Raw genomic sequence first — 14,535 nt, 5'->3', positions numbered from 1 at the left:
TGTGTGTGTGTTATTGTGTTATGTTCCTTTCAGTATGTAATGGAAATCTGTAAAAAGTGTTTTGCACATGGATGCATGTATAACTATAGGCAGCAAGCCTCAAAATTTTCAGATTTCCTATGAATCCTTAGTTCTTTTTTATTCAGTCACATAATGCCCTTATTTTGTAACTTTTATGGAGATATTAAAGAGACGAGGTAGAAGGGAGGTGGAAGAGAAAATACCGCATTCTTTGTAAATGTGAAGTTTACATTTACTGAATATCTTTAATCAAAATATCAGGGGACTAAGGTGCAAAAGTGATGAATTATGTCATACAGACATAAATATAGGCTGTCTTCATGAAAACAGCCCCAAAAACTCATTATAAGCCCATACAATTTGTATCATACTGTAAATTTGACAAGAATTCAAGATGACTAAAGTATCACAATTAATAATATTTTTGTGGATAATATAAAACTAAGCTCATCTACATTTACCATAATAAATTCAACTACTATAGTATATTTGAAACAGAGAACTGGAAAAATAATGACTGTCATTCAGTTTCAAATTCTACTAAAACACTAAACTTGGGAAACTGTTGAAAAAAGACAGTTGTACCAAAAATAAGTTTAATTCGTTTTGTTATAAAGAGGGTTGTCTTCTGTGTTATTGCACTGTGTAGTCTGGTAGAATGGTGCAACATTCTAGAGATGGCCAGTTCATGTTACAACCATGAGAACCTCAAATCTCACTGATTTACGTATACTTTTCTGTCGTATTTGAAGCCAGTTTTCTGATTAAATATGAAAGTATGCACAAGACAATGGACTGGATTACATAATATAAATATCTTACAAACAGCACGTAACTTGGTAAAATAGGAAACAGGAAAAATACATTTAACTGAACAGATGCCCTCTTTTTATATACAATAAAAAGTTAAAGGGTCCAGAAAAGATGCTGATGCCTTAAGTAGTTACTTTCTAACAATACCAGAAAGATTAAGTCTACATGAATTAGGGAAAAAGACGCGATTTAATTTTTAACATTCATTAACAATAAATTCCTTGGTTTAAAAATGATTCCAACAACTGAATATGAAGTTAGTTGAAAATATAATTCCTTAAAAAATTGTCAGCTTGTGACAAAATAACAAATAAAATTCTGACAACTCGTTCTCATCTAATTAATCACTCATTAAGTAAAGTAAACACTCCTTTATTTCCTACATAGTTTAACTAATAATACCATTTCCAATTATTTTTCCATTTGTTCCATTCTTTTTGTATGTCATTTCCATTTGTTCATTCTGTTTTAATTTGATGACTGGATTAGTAATTGAAATGTAATTTCGTTTGTGGCCTAAGTAGTTTACAAACTGCGGTTCTCATAAATTTCACTTTCTATTGTGGTTTAGTCAAGATGGGAAAAAATTGTGTATGTGCAAGAAATAGTTAGTCTTTTAATCAGCTGAGCTAATGTAGCCACCAACCGTGACACTAATAACTGATAGATGGCAGACATGGAATTGCGGATAGTAATGCATCATCTAAGGATGTTGGTAACAAAGTGGAAGAGACGATACTTCATGAAGTTATTGTATGTCAGATGTGAGCTGTCGAAGCAAGTCTGCACGTTTGGTGTTAAATGGATAATTAAGTGGTGTGTACGAGTGACTTCGTAATATAATACTATCAATTAAATGTTTTTTAGGCGCTTTGTTGGTTGTCGTTTTAGAGACAATTCTCATTGTATAATTTATACATGTAACCGTATCAAGTTTTGCGTCAATTGTGTTTACAAGCTGACAAAAGAGAAACTGGATAGAATAGTTCGTGAATTATAAAAAATTAAACTCATATTCAACATGCCAGAAACAAAACTGAAACCTTTATACATTGGCAAATCAATTTCAGATTTGAAAGTTTTATACAACGTTGATGAATTTATTAAAGGAAAAAAAGCAACAATGTAAGTAATTTTGATGTTATATACATTATTGGGTTTTAACGTTGGAAATAGGATTAGTGTGTGAAATGATGTTAACGCTTCATTTTGCAGGCTCTGTAATTCAGCCGACAAGTTGCTTGAAACAGCCAAAAAATGTAGGCGTTCTGGTGATGAGGAATTGAGTTACGTTCAGTACATGAAATATCTCACTGTGGTGACCGTGATTCAGAAATCACATGAATATCAGAAGGAAAAGGACTATTTGAATAACTTACTTGGTTCACAGAATGTAAAAACTGCATTAGATATTACAGAGAAGCTTGCCATCAGTTTGGAACAAAGGTGAATGTAATATTTGTATTATTTACATTTGTTTTGTTTTCCTTTTAATGTCTGACTTCTTCTTCTTCCCGAGCTCTACAGTCTGACATTTACATGATATGTGGGTACACTTTTTTTCTACATTGCAGTTGTAAGTTAGGTTAAGTTAATTTTTTGTTTAATTATATCTGATTTTTGGTGATTGAAACTCCTTTAAATAAGATCTGTCAACATTTGCATTTAATTTTAGAGACTGTAGTAACAGTACACAAGCATTTTCAGTACTTTCCATTTTGCTTTATAATAGGATTCTGAGAACATGCTGACTTAGTGAGCTGGGGTAGCCTATTCAAAGTACTGTCTGACTGTTGACTGAATGATGGGTTCGATCCCCAGCAGGATCCATTTAGCATGTGTGTTCAGTTCAGCTCTTGTATCCACCCAGTCTCATATCCAGTGGGTACTGGTATTTCTTTCTCTGAAAAGGGGGGCATAAAGTGCAGCCAGGGGGTTGGTGACTACTCACCCCCATCTGTTGCTGGGGTCACTAATGAGTAGGAGCTATACTGCTATTCACACAAGCACCTCCATCATGGCATGCAGTGAGACAGCTTTATTTTTACTGTTAACTAGTAAATTTGTTACAGAATTTCATTCAAATTGGGTCTCTTTTAGGTTTATCTTTTCATTGTGCACATATTCAGTTTTGGTGTTGTGAACTTCCCTCCATCTGCCATTCCCTTCTATGTGCATTTAGCTCCACTTACTGCTGTCACATGTTCCAGAGCTTAGTGGTGCTAACATAAGACAATTGCCTGAAAGAAAGGTGTGTAAAGAATGACTATTGAATAGAACAATAACCATGCAAATAAAAGAACATTAGAGTATGACAGCAGGATGGTATGATATAAACTTATAGGACAGAAGTCTGATGTCACCACTACCATTTTTATGTGTAATCCCCACTCTTAGTGTATGTTAAGATTGGTTTCAGATTTAATTTATATGGAAAAATCAGTATATTTTATATAGTGTACTTGTAGCAGTATGGCGAGTGTCAGTTTGATATCAAGAGTGGTTGAGTGCACTTATGATTAATATTTAATTTTGTTTCCATGTACTTGTTGAAGATGTGCTCTTGAGTGGAGTAGAGTAAAACTGATGAACTATCCATGCCCATTAATAATACATACTCATCACATATTCTATGTTTAACTGAACACCATATGAAACTGCCAGAGATCTTACAGATCAATCTTGACAATTATATTTTAGGAACTAGTTACTGTAAACAGAATATGGCAAAAGGAGGAGTGAGTATTTTTGTCAGAAATAATCTAAAATGTAGTCAGTTAAATGTACTGCATCACTGCAAAGAACAAGGCATAGGATGCTGTGTTGTGCAATTGGAATCTAAACTCTCCAACATTTATGTCTTAGCTATATACAGAGCTACCACAGGTAATTTTGAACTTTTCTTATCTTTATAAACCTACAGCAGAATTTGTCATGTGGCAACATTAATATTAATAATCTTACCGAAAGTTACCACAAACAATGTCTAAACTCCCCACTATCATCTTTCAATCTCATCTCAGTTGTTAATTTCTCCACAAGAATTCAAAATTACTCTAGTCCTGTTATTGACAGTGTTTTTATAGACAGTTCCAAAAAATATCATATTTGTATTGAACCAGTGACAAATGGGATATCTGATCATGATTTCTGGTTATAAAAATATAGAATCAGTCTCCAATTACAATTACAGGAAATGAATCAGACTTGTCAGTGAAGACACTAACTAACTAACTAACTGACTCCCTGGTAGCAGAACCTGCAGGTCCAACACCGACAACACCAAAGCCTGCCACCGGCCACAATCCTGAGCAAACTGCATCCATTTACCATCCTCACAGCCCACTTCCCTAAGATCAAATACACTATTAAAGAATTTATAACATGTCTAAGAAATGAGAAGTGGGATTCAGTATTAAACAGCCATGATGTAGATTCAAAATTCGACACATTTCAAAATATCTTCTTAACAATTTTTGAAGCAAGTTTCTTGACTAAAACAGTGAAAATGATATCTGAAAGTAATGTGTGGATTACTAAAGGCATCAAAACATCTTGCAAACATAAATTAGATCTTACCTACATTGTCAGTCTAGTAACAACCAAATAATGAAAATTCACTACAGGTATTATTGCAAGATAGTCAAGGCATTAAAGAGGCTAAACATATGCATTACAATAAACAGATACTAGAGTAAAATAATTGACAGTGGAACCATGGTTCCAGAGAATCTGACGTAAATACGTCTCTGTATTTAAATTATATTTAAGCAATAAATACAATGAAAGGAAGGTAGCTGAATGCAATGTAAGGAAATGTAATGTAATGAAATGTAATGTCAAAATTATCTAGTCTACAACGCACTTCTTCTACAAGCAATTCACAGCTCAGCTCTTTCCGCAATAACGAAAGCAGATTGTTGACTGCAGTAATGTAACACAACAATGCCTAGTAAACAGATGACGTTTCCTAGGTAACAACAATGCACACAAGCTGGTCATTGTTGTCGGTCCATATTTACACATTGTTGATATGTATCTTACACGTTTTCCTAGGTAACCATTGTTGTCTATTTGTTGATATGGATCTTACACATTTTCGTTACACGTTTTCACTTTTTTGCCGAATGACCCTTCTGTATAGACGTATTTACGTCAATAATAAAATTAAAGCAGTATGGAAAATACTAAGGAAGGAAACTTAAATATTCTACAGAAGAAGTAACCCCATTAATAAAGAGAAATGATAATGCAATAAAAAATCCTAAACTCTTAGCAGATCATTTCAATACTTCGTAACAATTATATAAAGAATGAACAATGACACTATTATGTTCACACAAAGTTTCAGATGCATGTAAGACTTGAGGTTCTCAAAGCGGTGAGTATGAAGATTTCCGTCTTCTGGGTTGTTGCGCTGTGTAGTCTGGTCGATGTTAACCAACGTTTCAGAGGTCATATTGCCTCCGTCATCAGGGCCCTGATGACGGAGGCAATATGACCTCTGAAACGTTGGTTAACATCGACCAGACTACACAGCGCAACAACCCAGAAGACGGAAATTTTCAGATGCATGTTTTCTATCTTTATATCACTGCTAAAGTATAAAATGGTTGTGTAGAGTTGCCTGATGATGGACTATATGTGTTGTATTTCTCTCAGTGCTTTAAATGTAATGTGTATTCAATTAATTGGCTTTGATTTACAGGTATAAGTTACTGAATGAGCAACAGAAAATTGAAGCTGAACAATTAGTTGAAGAAGAAAGAGAGGCAATGGAAGAGCTGAAAAGAAAGCAAGTTAATTTGGAAAAACCAACTGAAGATACCAGTCTAGTCAATGGAATGCCAGGTGGTGTAAATTTAAACTATCTGACTTATACTGGGAACTACGTATTATAAAGTGGAATGTGCTTAAAGTACATTTGGATAAGTACAGTATGTTGCAGAAATTGTAACTTGTAACAAAAAGTCTGTAGAATGATTTGGACCACAATCATCAAATTTTTACGCTTATCATTGTTGTGTTACAGTTTAATGATTGTACATTTCTATAGTTATCGTCAAACCGATCTCCTGTGTGTGCATTCCATATGGTTTTCCCAATTTTAGTTTGATTTATTGGAAACTTGCATATCTGCATGATACATGCTGCACTAATATACCAGTTTATTTGTCACACACAGTTAAGTAAACTTATGCAGAACTGAATGTGGCTTGACATGGAAAAGTAAGAACACATAGAAGAAGAGAGATCCCAATGGAAGTGTGTGAATGAGAATACCTGACCTGTCCTCTGTACTGTGGTAGCTTGTCCTCTGTACTGTGGTAGCTTAATCAGTGTCAGGCTTTGGACCCTGGTCAGGGTTTAGTTCCTGGCAGAATATTTCTCTTCATTGCTGCATTCAGAATGTTACGGAGCCAACCTAGTAACCTCTATGACAGACCAAGGATTTTACTAATTTTTTCATTTATTTACATCTGATACAGAAGTTAAGAGTGGAAGTTTTACTTCCATGCTTCCTGAATATCTTCACAGTAAACTAAACATGGGAATAAGTTTTCCTTTTACACATTTACATCGTTGATGCAACATTCGGGAAAAATCTGAAAAACTGGATTTTTTTGGAATGTAGCATGAGATATAAAACTGTCTCTCCCTGTTCACATTTGCATGCATATGTTCTTTATGCATGCATTCTTGCCAATGAAATCATTTGTGTAATAATAGCCTCTTCCTTTCTCAGCAAGCTGTTTATTATTACCTTAAGTTAAGGTTTAAATTATATGTGTGTTTAACTAGGTTAATTTTCTTATTAGGTGCAAATGATGTTAGTATATCAAGCAGACAGCTGTATTCTCTGTTAAATGAAAAAAAAATGAACATTTTAATTCTTGATTCTCGGCCAGCCACATGTTATGCTGAGTCCCGTATGACTGTTGGAAACTGTATAAATGTTCCAGAAAAAATTGTGGAAGCAGGGTGAGTATCTTACTTTGAAAGTGAGTAAATAATTTTAACATTTTTGTTAATCATTAAAAGCATTTACATTTAATTAATGCAATAATGAATATAACACATTAATGTATTTACACATAATTAATGCATAATGTTCATACACTTTTAACTAATACAGGAAATATGAGACTGCAGCCCAAAGCATTTCTGTAGTTTACATTTTGGCCTATGTGAACTTACAAGTTGTGCAGGCCTGTTCTATAGAAACTCATTTTTGTCATTTATTTGCAACTATCAATATATTAAATAAAGGAGATCTTAATTAAAACAATGTAAATTAGTAGTAGTAATTATGTGACAGGTTTTATGTTGTGCAAGGTACTCTTCAGATATTTTTTGAGTTAATCCATGAAACTAGAATCCAGAATAGGATTGTTGTCTTGCCATATCTGATGGATTTGTTATGTATTATTCTCATATTGCTGGCTTTTCCACTAGATATATTTATTGTATGCATTCATGTTTCTTGCATTTGGTGTCAATGATGTGGCTCATTTGCACTATGTAGACTTGATAAAGTAATTATTACTTGAAAAAGTTTTCTTAGGGTTTGGCCTTATATTAAATTTACTTGAAAGTCTGAATAGATCAGAGGTATCTTGTTTGATGATGATGTGTATTATGAAGTAATATTTGATTAATTTAATTCTAAAGTCTATGTGCTATTAGATCAGTAAAATGGTAAAATATGCCAAGTTTGAATAAGTATAGCTTGGAAGAGTGAAGTGTGTAAGTGAAATTGGCACATTTTGTGTATTACATAGATTTAATCACTAAGATAACATTATTTTTCTTTGATTTAGCAGTTATTCAGTTTGAATTTTAATCCGGTGGTTACTTTCTGTAGGAGAAGTGCAGCAGCGTTGGAAAAGTCACTTCCTCCTGAATCAAAGTTGGCCTGGGGTAAAAGGAAAGATGCAGATTTGGTTGTTCTATTAGATTGGTTCACAACAGAGAAATCTCATCAGCCTGGAACCAATCTCTACACTCTTAAGAGTATTTTGATTAAGGTATGTAAACAAAGCCAAAATATTTTGGAAATGTTACTAAATAAGAACCCAGATAATACACATGAATTACTTTTGAACTTTCTGGTCATGACTGAAACTTCACTGTGATGTGTAATGTACCATTAGAAATTGATTCTCTGCCCTAAGAATAGTTTATCTTAAATGTTCTTCCATTGTTTTAATTTGATATATCTAAAATAAAAGGGAATGAGCAATGTGGCACAGCCAGGTGCACATCATTGAAACACCTGAGGGTGTTGCAAAAATTGAGCAAGCTGTGCAGACATATGTTGGAGCATTCATACACTCTCAACACAATTCAGAATGAGAGTCTGTACTTTGCACAAAATTGTGCACTGTCTGGGATATCACAAGTTGTGCACATAGTGGGTCTCACAAATGCTTACAGATGGTTGCAAGTAATAGCATATGGCACTATCACCATAGCATTTGCAGTGATACTGGATGGAAGGTGATGTGTTTTTGCTACAGATTGTGGCAGGTGATGCCACAACTTTAAACCCATGGGAAGAGCTGTAGCATGCTGTGAAAACACTTGTCCTTGCCTCACCGAAGAAAGTCAAGACCCACCCATCTGTGGGAAGAGTAATTTTGACAGTTTTCTTCAACATAAATGAAGTTAAATGATATTGGCATTCATGGATCTTGACATCAACATGAGCTACTGTGGAATCCATATGAGACCTTTGTATCATCACAAAGAGAAAGCATTCCACTATGCTCATGACCATCCTTATGTTTCCTAAAATGTCTAGGACATGCTGCATTTCAGGCACTGAAAGATGTTGGACCATCACTCTGTACCGTCTGGATCTGTTATTGTGTAACTTTATGTTTGGCCTCCTCATGAAAGCATTGGTTAGATTTGAGTTAGATGAAGACATCAAGGCCACAGTGATGCAGTAGTTCTAGAAGGTTTATCAGTTGGATGCCTGCCTTAGTGCCTATAACAAATTGTATGTTATTCAGTAAAATTAATCAGTTCTTTCATTTTGTCAGAATGCGTTATGGAAATTAAATTATCTAACTGAAAGTAGCAACATTTGATTAATTATTATATAATTAAAAATCAGAACTTTTCAAAAGCTTGACTGCTAAATCAGGTGACAAACCTTCTGAAACCCTTTATTTGACATTCTTTTCAGCTCAGTTGTTACACAATATTATTTTAATTTCTCTTTTTATTCATACAAACATGAGAACTCTGTATCTCAGCTTAATGGAGATAATGGTGGGTGCAACATTCCATTCTTATGTGTAATAATGATTGTGTTGTGGGAGTGACAAAGCTTTACAAGTAAATCTGATTACTGAAGAATTGGTCTATTTTCAGTGGGATCCTGATATCATCTATAAGTCTGCTCCACTTATTCTGGAAGGAGGTTATGAAGAATGGTTACTGAAATACCCCATGCTCACTACAAATTCTCAAGTGAAACCACCACATAATCCTGGTCTCTCAGAAATGGATGATCTGTTAGGTAATCTAGATAAGATTCAATTGAAAGGTGAACTTGTATGAGACATACAAGAACTGGAAGAGTGACTACATGAATGGTGAGGTAGGGTAAACAATATATGATAAAAGCTGCATTAATCAGGACCTAAAAATTCATAGGTTTTTAGTAATGACTGTTTCATATTCCTTCAATTTACATCTTTGTTGTACTGTAATATATACTCATGCTATCTGTAATGCAGTCTGAGTGAGCATTGTTTTGGGAAAGCCATCTTGTGTTTTGTATCTGCAGTGATTGTGATGTGTATTTTTGCACTACTGCCATTTTGCAGTACACTTATTGGTCTTGTTCAGAGAGGTTGTAAGTATTTTACTTGTGGCTGAACCATCCAGGGCCTTGGCTGTTTCTTGTGGTTGTATATTAGAATATTATTCTGGTGACCTGCTTATTATAACCTCCAATATTCCTATTGACAATTATGGACAGAAGAGGAAAAATACTAATGTTAATAAATCAGAACATTGAAAGTATATCTGTTAAGTGAAAGGTGAGTATAGGAATATTTGGATACAAGTATTCTGGCTTTCAAACAGTTTATGGCATTAAGTATTAGATAGGTGTTTAAATAATGTTTCGACCTCTAAAGCTAGAAAAGGCTCTGAGAAATGCAAAACTCTGCACAAGTTAAGGTTAGAACAGTTAGAGTATTATTTAGAGAGGTTTCCCATTAAGCAAAGTGAAGACATTCAATTTACTATAAATTTGCCACACTTATCCTTAGTGTCATGTGCCACTGGCTTTAAGCACATTAAGTTGTTTTATGGGCTAATGCTGAGAAAGGTCTCACAATTCTAAAATTTGCAAAGTAATGTTCTTCCTCTCCTACTCGATATGTTACATGAATGCAAGTTATGTCCCTAGAAGACATACCTTTTAAGTTAATGTACTTGTTATGCAGACCTACACACCTTAATCTTCTAATTTTCTAATAGCAAGTGGTTTTTGCCATGGAATAGGTTAGTAAATGCATTTATTGTGTGTTTATCACTTTGTTCTAGTGTTAGGATTTGTTTCTTGTTTCAGAAACTAAACTTGATCATTCAAAACATTTAGTAAGGGAAATATCCTATTCCCCATGCATTCTGGATAACAAAGCTCTAACTTTGTATTTCCTCTGATTGCAGTGCAACTAGTAGTATTATGAGTCCATTCTTTAATGTATACTGTGTTGTAGGTAGGTAATAAGCAACATTTGTAATCAGGGAAATTTTAGTATTTAACAAGTGAATTATGATTTGCTTTCTGTTTTTTCCCCCCAAATATTTTCAGTGCAGCATTCCAATACATAATTTAAACACTTACACCTCCCCAGTGTCCCACAATGATGAAAGTCATCATTTTCACACTCAGTGTTGTATGTAGTTTGGTATTTAGGCCCGTGAGTAGGTCAGCATAATAAATGAAATAAAAAAACACAGATTGAACTTACAGACTATTAATTTAATGCTGTTTGTTATGGCTTCATAAAACCAGTTCAGTAAACAATTCATTTGTTTATTTTATAGCAATTTCACTCACACTGGACTGACTCCCCTGCTTTCAGAGGAAAGCCCAGTATCTGAATGTAAACATGCAACCCTTGAGGAGTCTAAATAAACCATTAGTGTTTTTATCACCTTGGAAATTAAGTCTGAGCGTACTGTTTCTTTATGCAGGGTGTGATGCTTCACTTATTTCTTTTAATAAATGTTTATAGTGTACAACAGACTTATGGTTTTACAGATGATGTGGAATATCCAAATTTGATGGATGCTTCTCAGCCAGTTATTGATCGTGCATCTAAGCCACCTTCTTGTGCAAGTGGTAGCTTAACAGCAGACAGTATGAACAGTGTGCAAGTAGTGACACAGGATAGTGTAAGTGAGGTTCATTCAAAAGTCTTCAGCTCTTCCTCAGACAGAACAAGCAGCATTGTAAGGCCAAGTGTGGATCGTGGATCCAAAGCTGCAGCTTTGCAGACATACAAAGAGCGAAGTGAGGCAGTAACTGAGCTACTTCGTGCTAAGGGACTAGCAATTAAATCTCAAGTGATGGAGGAATCCAAACTAGAAGCAGATAAGGAGTGGGAAGTATTGCGAATTAGCAAGGAGAAGGAAGCTGAAGAGGAACGTACAAAGCTTCTGCAGAACAGAGAAGAAGAGCTCTTACTCAGCATTAGCAAACTAGAAGAGAACCTGCAGGCAGAGGTAAACATTGTCTTTTTTGGCATAAAATAAGAGAAATAAAAGAGGCTGCTTCTCTTCATTCACAAGGTAAGTTGTATTATTACAATGGTAGTATCTGTTCTATGAAAATACCATAAATATATGACATTTTTTCAGTAATGCATTAAATCTCCAAAGTAATGATTGTTAAGTGGGATTTGAGCTTTTCCTGGCGGTGAGTATGAAGGTGGCTATCTTCTGGTTCGTATAGCTGCGTAGTCTGGCGGAAGTGCACCAACATTTCAGAGATCTTGCTGCCCTCATCACAAGGGTGATTGTTAGATCAACAGTATTGTTGCTTTCTTGAGCAGAGCTTCTGCTAATGTTTTATTAAAAGTAACCTACATGTTTGTCCTCCTTATGGAAGTGTGATTAGTTTCTTCAGCATTTGTACCCAAATTAACCTCAGTCCCACAAATCTCGTTTGTGGGAAAGTATCACCTTGGTCTGAAAGTCAGGTGACTTCTTGTTCTAATATTTTCTTAACTCAGTTACCATTGGCAAGATAAAGTAGTTAATATGTTATTACTTGCAGTAATTGATTAACGTTTATAATTTATGAGCAGCTTTCCTCACTTTCCCTCCCAGTTGGAAGGCATACTCCCATCTTGCCATAATGAATTACAGCAGAGCTTCTTGTCTGTGGGCATTATGCAATCCTCTGAGTCACTGACATGAATTTTGACTTCACAAAACCTTTATTATGATGAAGCAACTTTGTTTGAATTTACTGAACATGTTTTATGGTGGTTTCTTATGACCACCATATGACACTTACTTAAAACATGCAGAATATTGTGGTTGAGTGGTTAGCACTCCTGCTTCATATCTGGGAGCTCTCATCCAGGAGACAATCCATCCTGGCTGAGGTTTTTTGTGGTCTACCTCAGCTGCTCTATGCAGATTGCTAATGGTACCTTAAGTTAGGTTACTTCCTTCCATGTCTTTGAAATTATTATTCATTAATAATTTTATCATTTGACACTATGGATATAGATTCAGTTAATAAACATTGACTACTTTTCTCATGGCAATAATTTTGAAACTGTTATAAACTTCAGGGACTTTTCTTGTTGTTGCTTCTTTTCTTTCTCTATTTTGTTTACACCAAAACTTTGAAACATAATATATATTTGTTATAATAAGTAAGATTTTATTATCACCTTTGCAGGAAATAGAGAAACAACTACTAAAGGATAAATTAGAACATTCTAAGCAATTGGAGGAAGCAGCAGAGAAGGCACAGAGTCAAAAGAAAGAAGCTGAGGCAAAAGAAGAAGATGTAAAACAGCTAGTGAAAGAACAAGAAGGAAGGTAAATTGTATTACTAGATAGTTTTATAAAATACTGTTCAGTGAATCATTTGCCATGCAGTCACTTAGTCTATAAAAATATCCCAGACAGTTGTCTTCTTCTGCTTTAGTTATGAATGTACTTAGAAATACTTATTTACCAGTGTGATAACTGTTCTTTTCTGATGCTGGTCCTGTGTTTGGGTGAAGGCAATATGTAGGACTGGACTATATTTCTGACATTATGGAGGTCCATATTACTATCTTCAGCTTCAAGACAAAGTGACTACCTCATGGGTTGTCACAATACGTACAGTATGCATCAAATGTTTGGGTGTCAGGTGATAGCCAGTAGCAAGTAGAACAGAGTGGTAGATTTGATAGTACTGATCTGTTTCCAGAAGGTTGGTTAGGAGGGTGGAATATCTGGGAAAGGTGTGGGCTGGACAGAGCAGAAAAATAAAGTAACTAGCCTCTGTGTGTGATGTAAGGTTCTCATGGCAGTGGAGATATCAGTGTTCTGGCAGTAGGTGAACTGAGCCACTGAGTGGTCACTAGTGTTAATGAACTTGTTCGCTATTTTTTGTATATTACCTGAATATTGACAATGGACACTCATAAAAATCTGAAAAACTAATAAACTGTACACAGTAAACAAGGGATCTGTGGGATGTAAGAAGTACGTCAGCTGCATTACTGATCACTCTTATTGTTAAAGGCCATTTCACAAAATTTAAATTTGTTTTTCATTGAATCTTAACAAGTCTTATGGTCATTTATCAAGTTACATACACTTTTTTGACCTGAAAGAACAGAGTACACATGAAATATACTGTTTTACTGTAACATTGCTCATGAACCAAAAAGCAAAGGAAAGAATACTGAACACATTTGAGTAGGTTTTATGATCAAGTGTATGATTTGTGCCACTTGATTTTCCAAATCTTTCCATCTGAAGTGCTACATTTACAAATGTTAAAATGGCAACTCAAGTAGAGGAATTTCTAATGCCTGTTTTGGAAGAATAGGGTCTTGATGATGTGCTGTTTGAACAAGATTAAGCGCCACCACATTTCTACAAAACCACTTCAAAAGAAAATCTGAACTGGAATGTTCGGGGGTTTTTTGGTAGGAATTTTCCACGAAAGAAAATCCGAACTGGAATGTTCAATAACTTCAGACTTTTAATGACAAATTATTTTCAAGACATCTGGCATTTGTAACATTTTCACTGGCCAAATCATTATCATTTGTATTTGAACCTAACTTCTAAATTACAAGACTGGCAGGACAGAAAGATATTACAGTTACACGTTCTTAAGGTTGTTGAAATCAAACATCAGCTCAGTGAAAGAGTGATAATGTGTCTTAACAACAGAAGTGTCGCTTTGTTGTGTTTCTAGGAAAGCATCAGAGGAGAGACAACGAATGAAAGATGCTGAACAAACGAAGAAGCTAGAAGAAGAGAAACAAAAAGAAAGAGAGAGTCAAGAACATGAGAAAGGTAATAATGGTAATTTCTTTTATTATGGTTGTTTTCTTATGGAATGGTAATGCTGATGTAAGTGAATGTATTGTTTTCTGGCCCTTTAATGTCAATATTTTAAGGACAGCAGATGTGTTGCAGGAGATTTTG

General features: G+C 34.7%; 1 protein-coding gene and 1 long non-coding RNA gene across 4 annotated transcripts in view; one reads left to right on the top strand and one right to left on the bottom strand.

The window, feature by feature from the left end:
* The first annotated feature begins 1,543 nt into the window (after positions 1–1,543).
* LOC110836889 (Ubiquitin specific protease 8) overlaps positions 1,544–14,535 on the top strand; it is a 28,763-nt gene continuing 15,771 nt past the window's right edge. The window contains exons 1-9 of one of the 3 annotated variants that reach the window (XM_022078590.2): positions 1,544–1,959; positions 2,050–2,280; positions 5,543–5,685; positions 6,654–6,816; positions 7,700–7,862; positions 9,217–9,364; positions 11,126–11,589; positions 12,779–12,921; positions 14,303–14,403. In XM_022078590.2, the coding sequence (XP_021934282.1) occupies positions 1,856–1,959; positions 2,050–2,280; positions 5,543–5,685; positions 6,654–6,816; positions 7,700–7,862; positions 9,217–9,364; positions 11,126–11,589; positions 12,779–12,921; positions 14,303–14,403 (1,660 nt within the window). In that variant the 5' untranslated portion in view covers positions 1,544–1,855. Of the gene's footprint in view, positions 1,960–2,049; positions 2,281–5,132; positions 5,216–5,542; positions 5,686–6,653; positions 6,817–7,699; positions 7,863–9,216; positions 9,365–11,125; positions 11,590–12,778; positions 12,922–14,302; positions 14,404–14,535 lie in introns of those variants that run through there. The other 2 variants (XM_022078591.2, XM_022078592.2) reach the window with 2 other exon arrangements.
* On the bottom strand, positions 2,478–4,847 carry LOC110836890 (uncharacterized). The gene is made up of 2 exons (XR_015535135.1): positions 4,700–4,847; positions 2,478–3,074 (listed from the first exon to the last, which is right to left on the bottom strand). It is a non-coding gene; the product is annotated as an uncharacterized LOC110836890 (long non-coding RNA).

This window comes from Zootermopsis nevadensis, unplaced genomic scaffold (genome assembly GCF_977971745.1).
Source record: "Zootermopsis nevadensis isolate Lab colony 2312 unplaced genomic scaffold, Znev_1.0 Znev_ptg000013l, whole genome shotgun sequence".
NCBI lineage: Eukaryota > Metazoa > Arthropoda > Insecta > Blattodea > Termopsidae > Zootermopsis > Zootermopsis nevadensis.
Note: the sequence above shows the minus strand (reverse complement) of the source record. Positions and strands in the feature narration are given on the sequence as shown.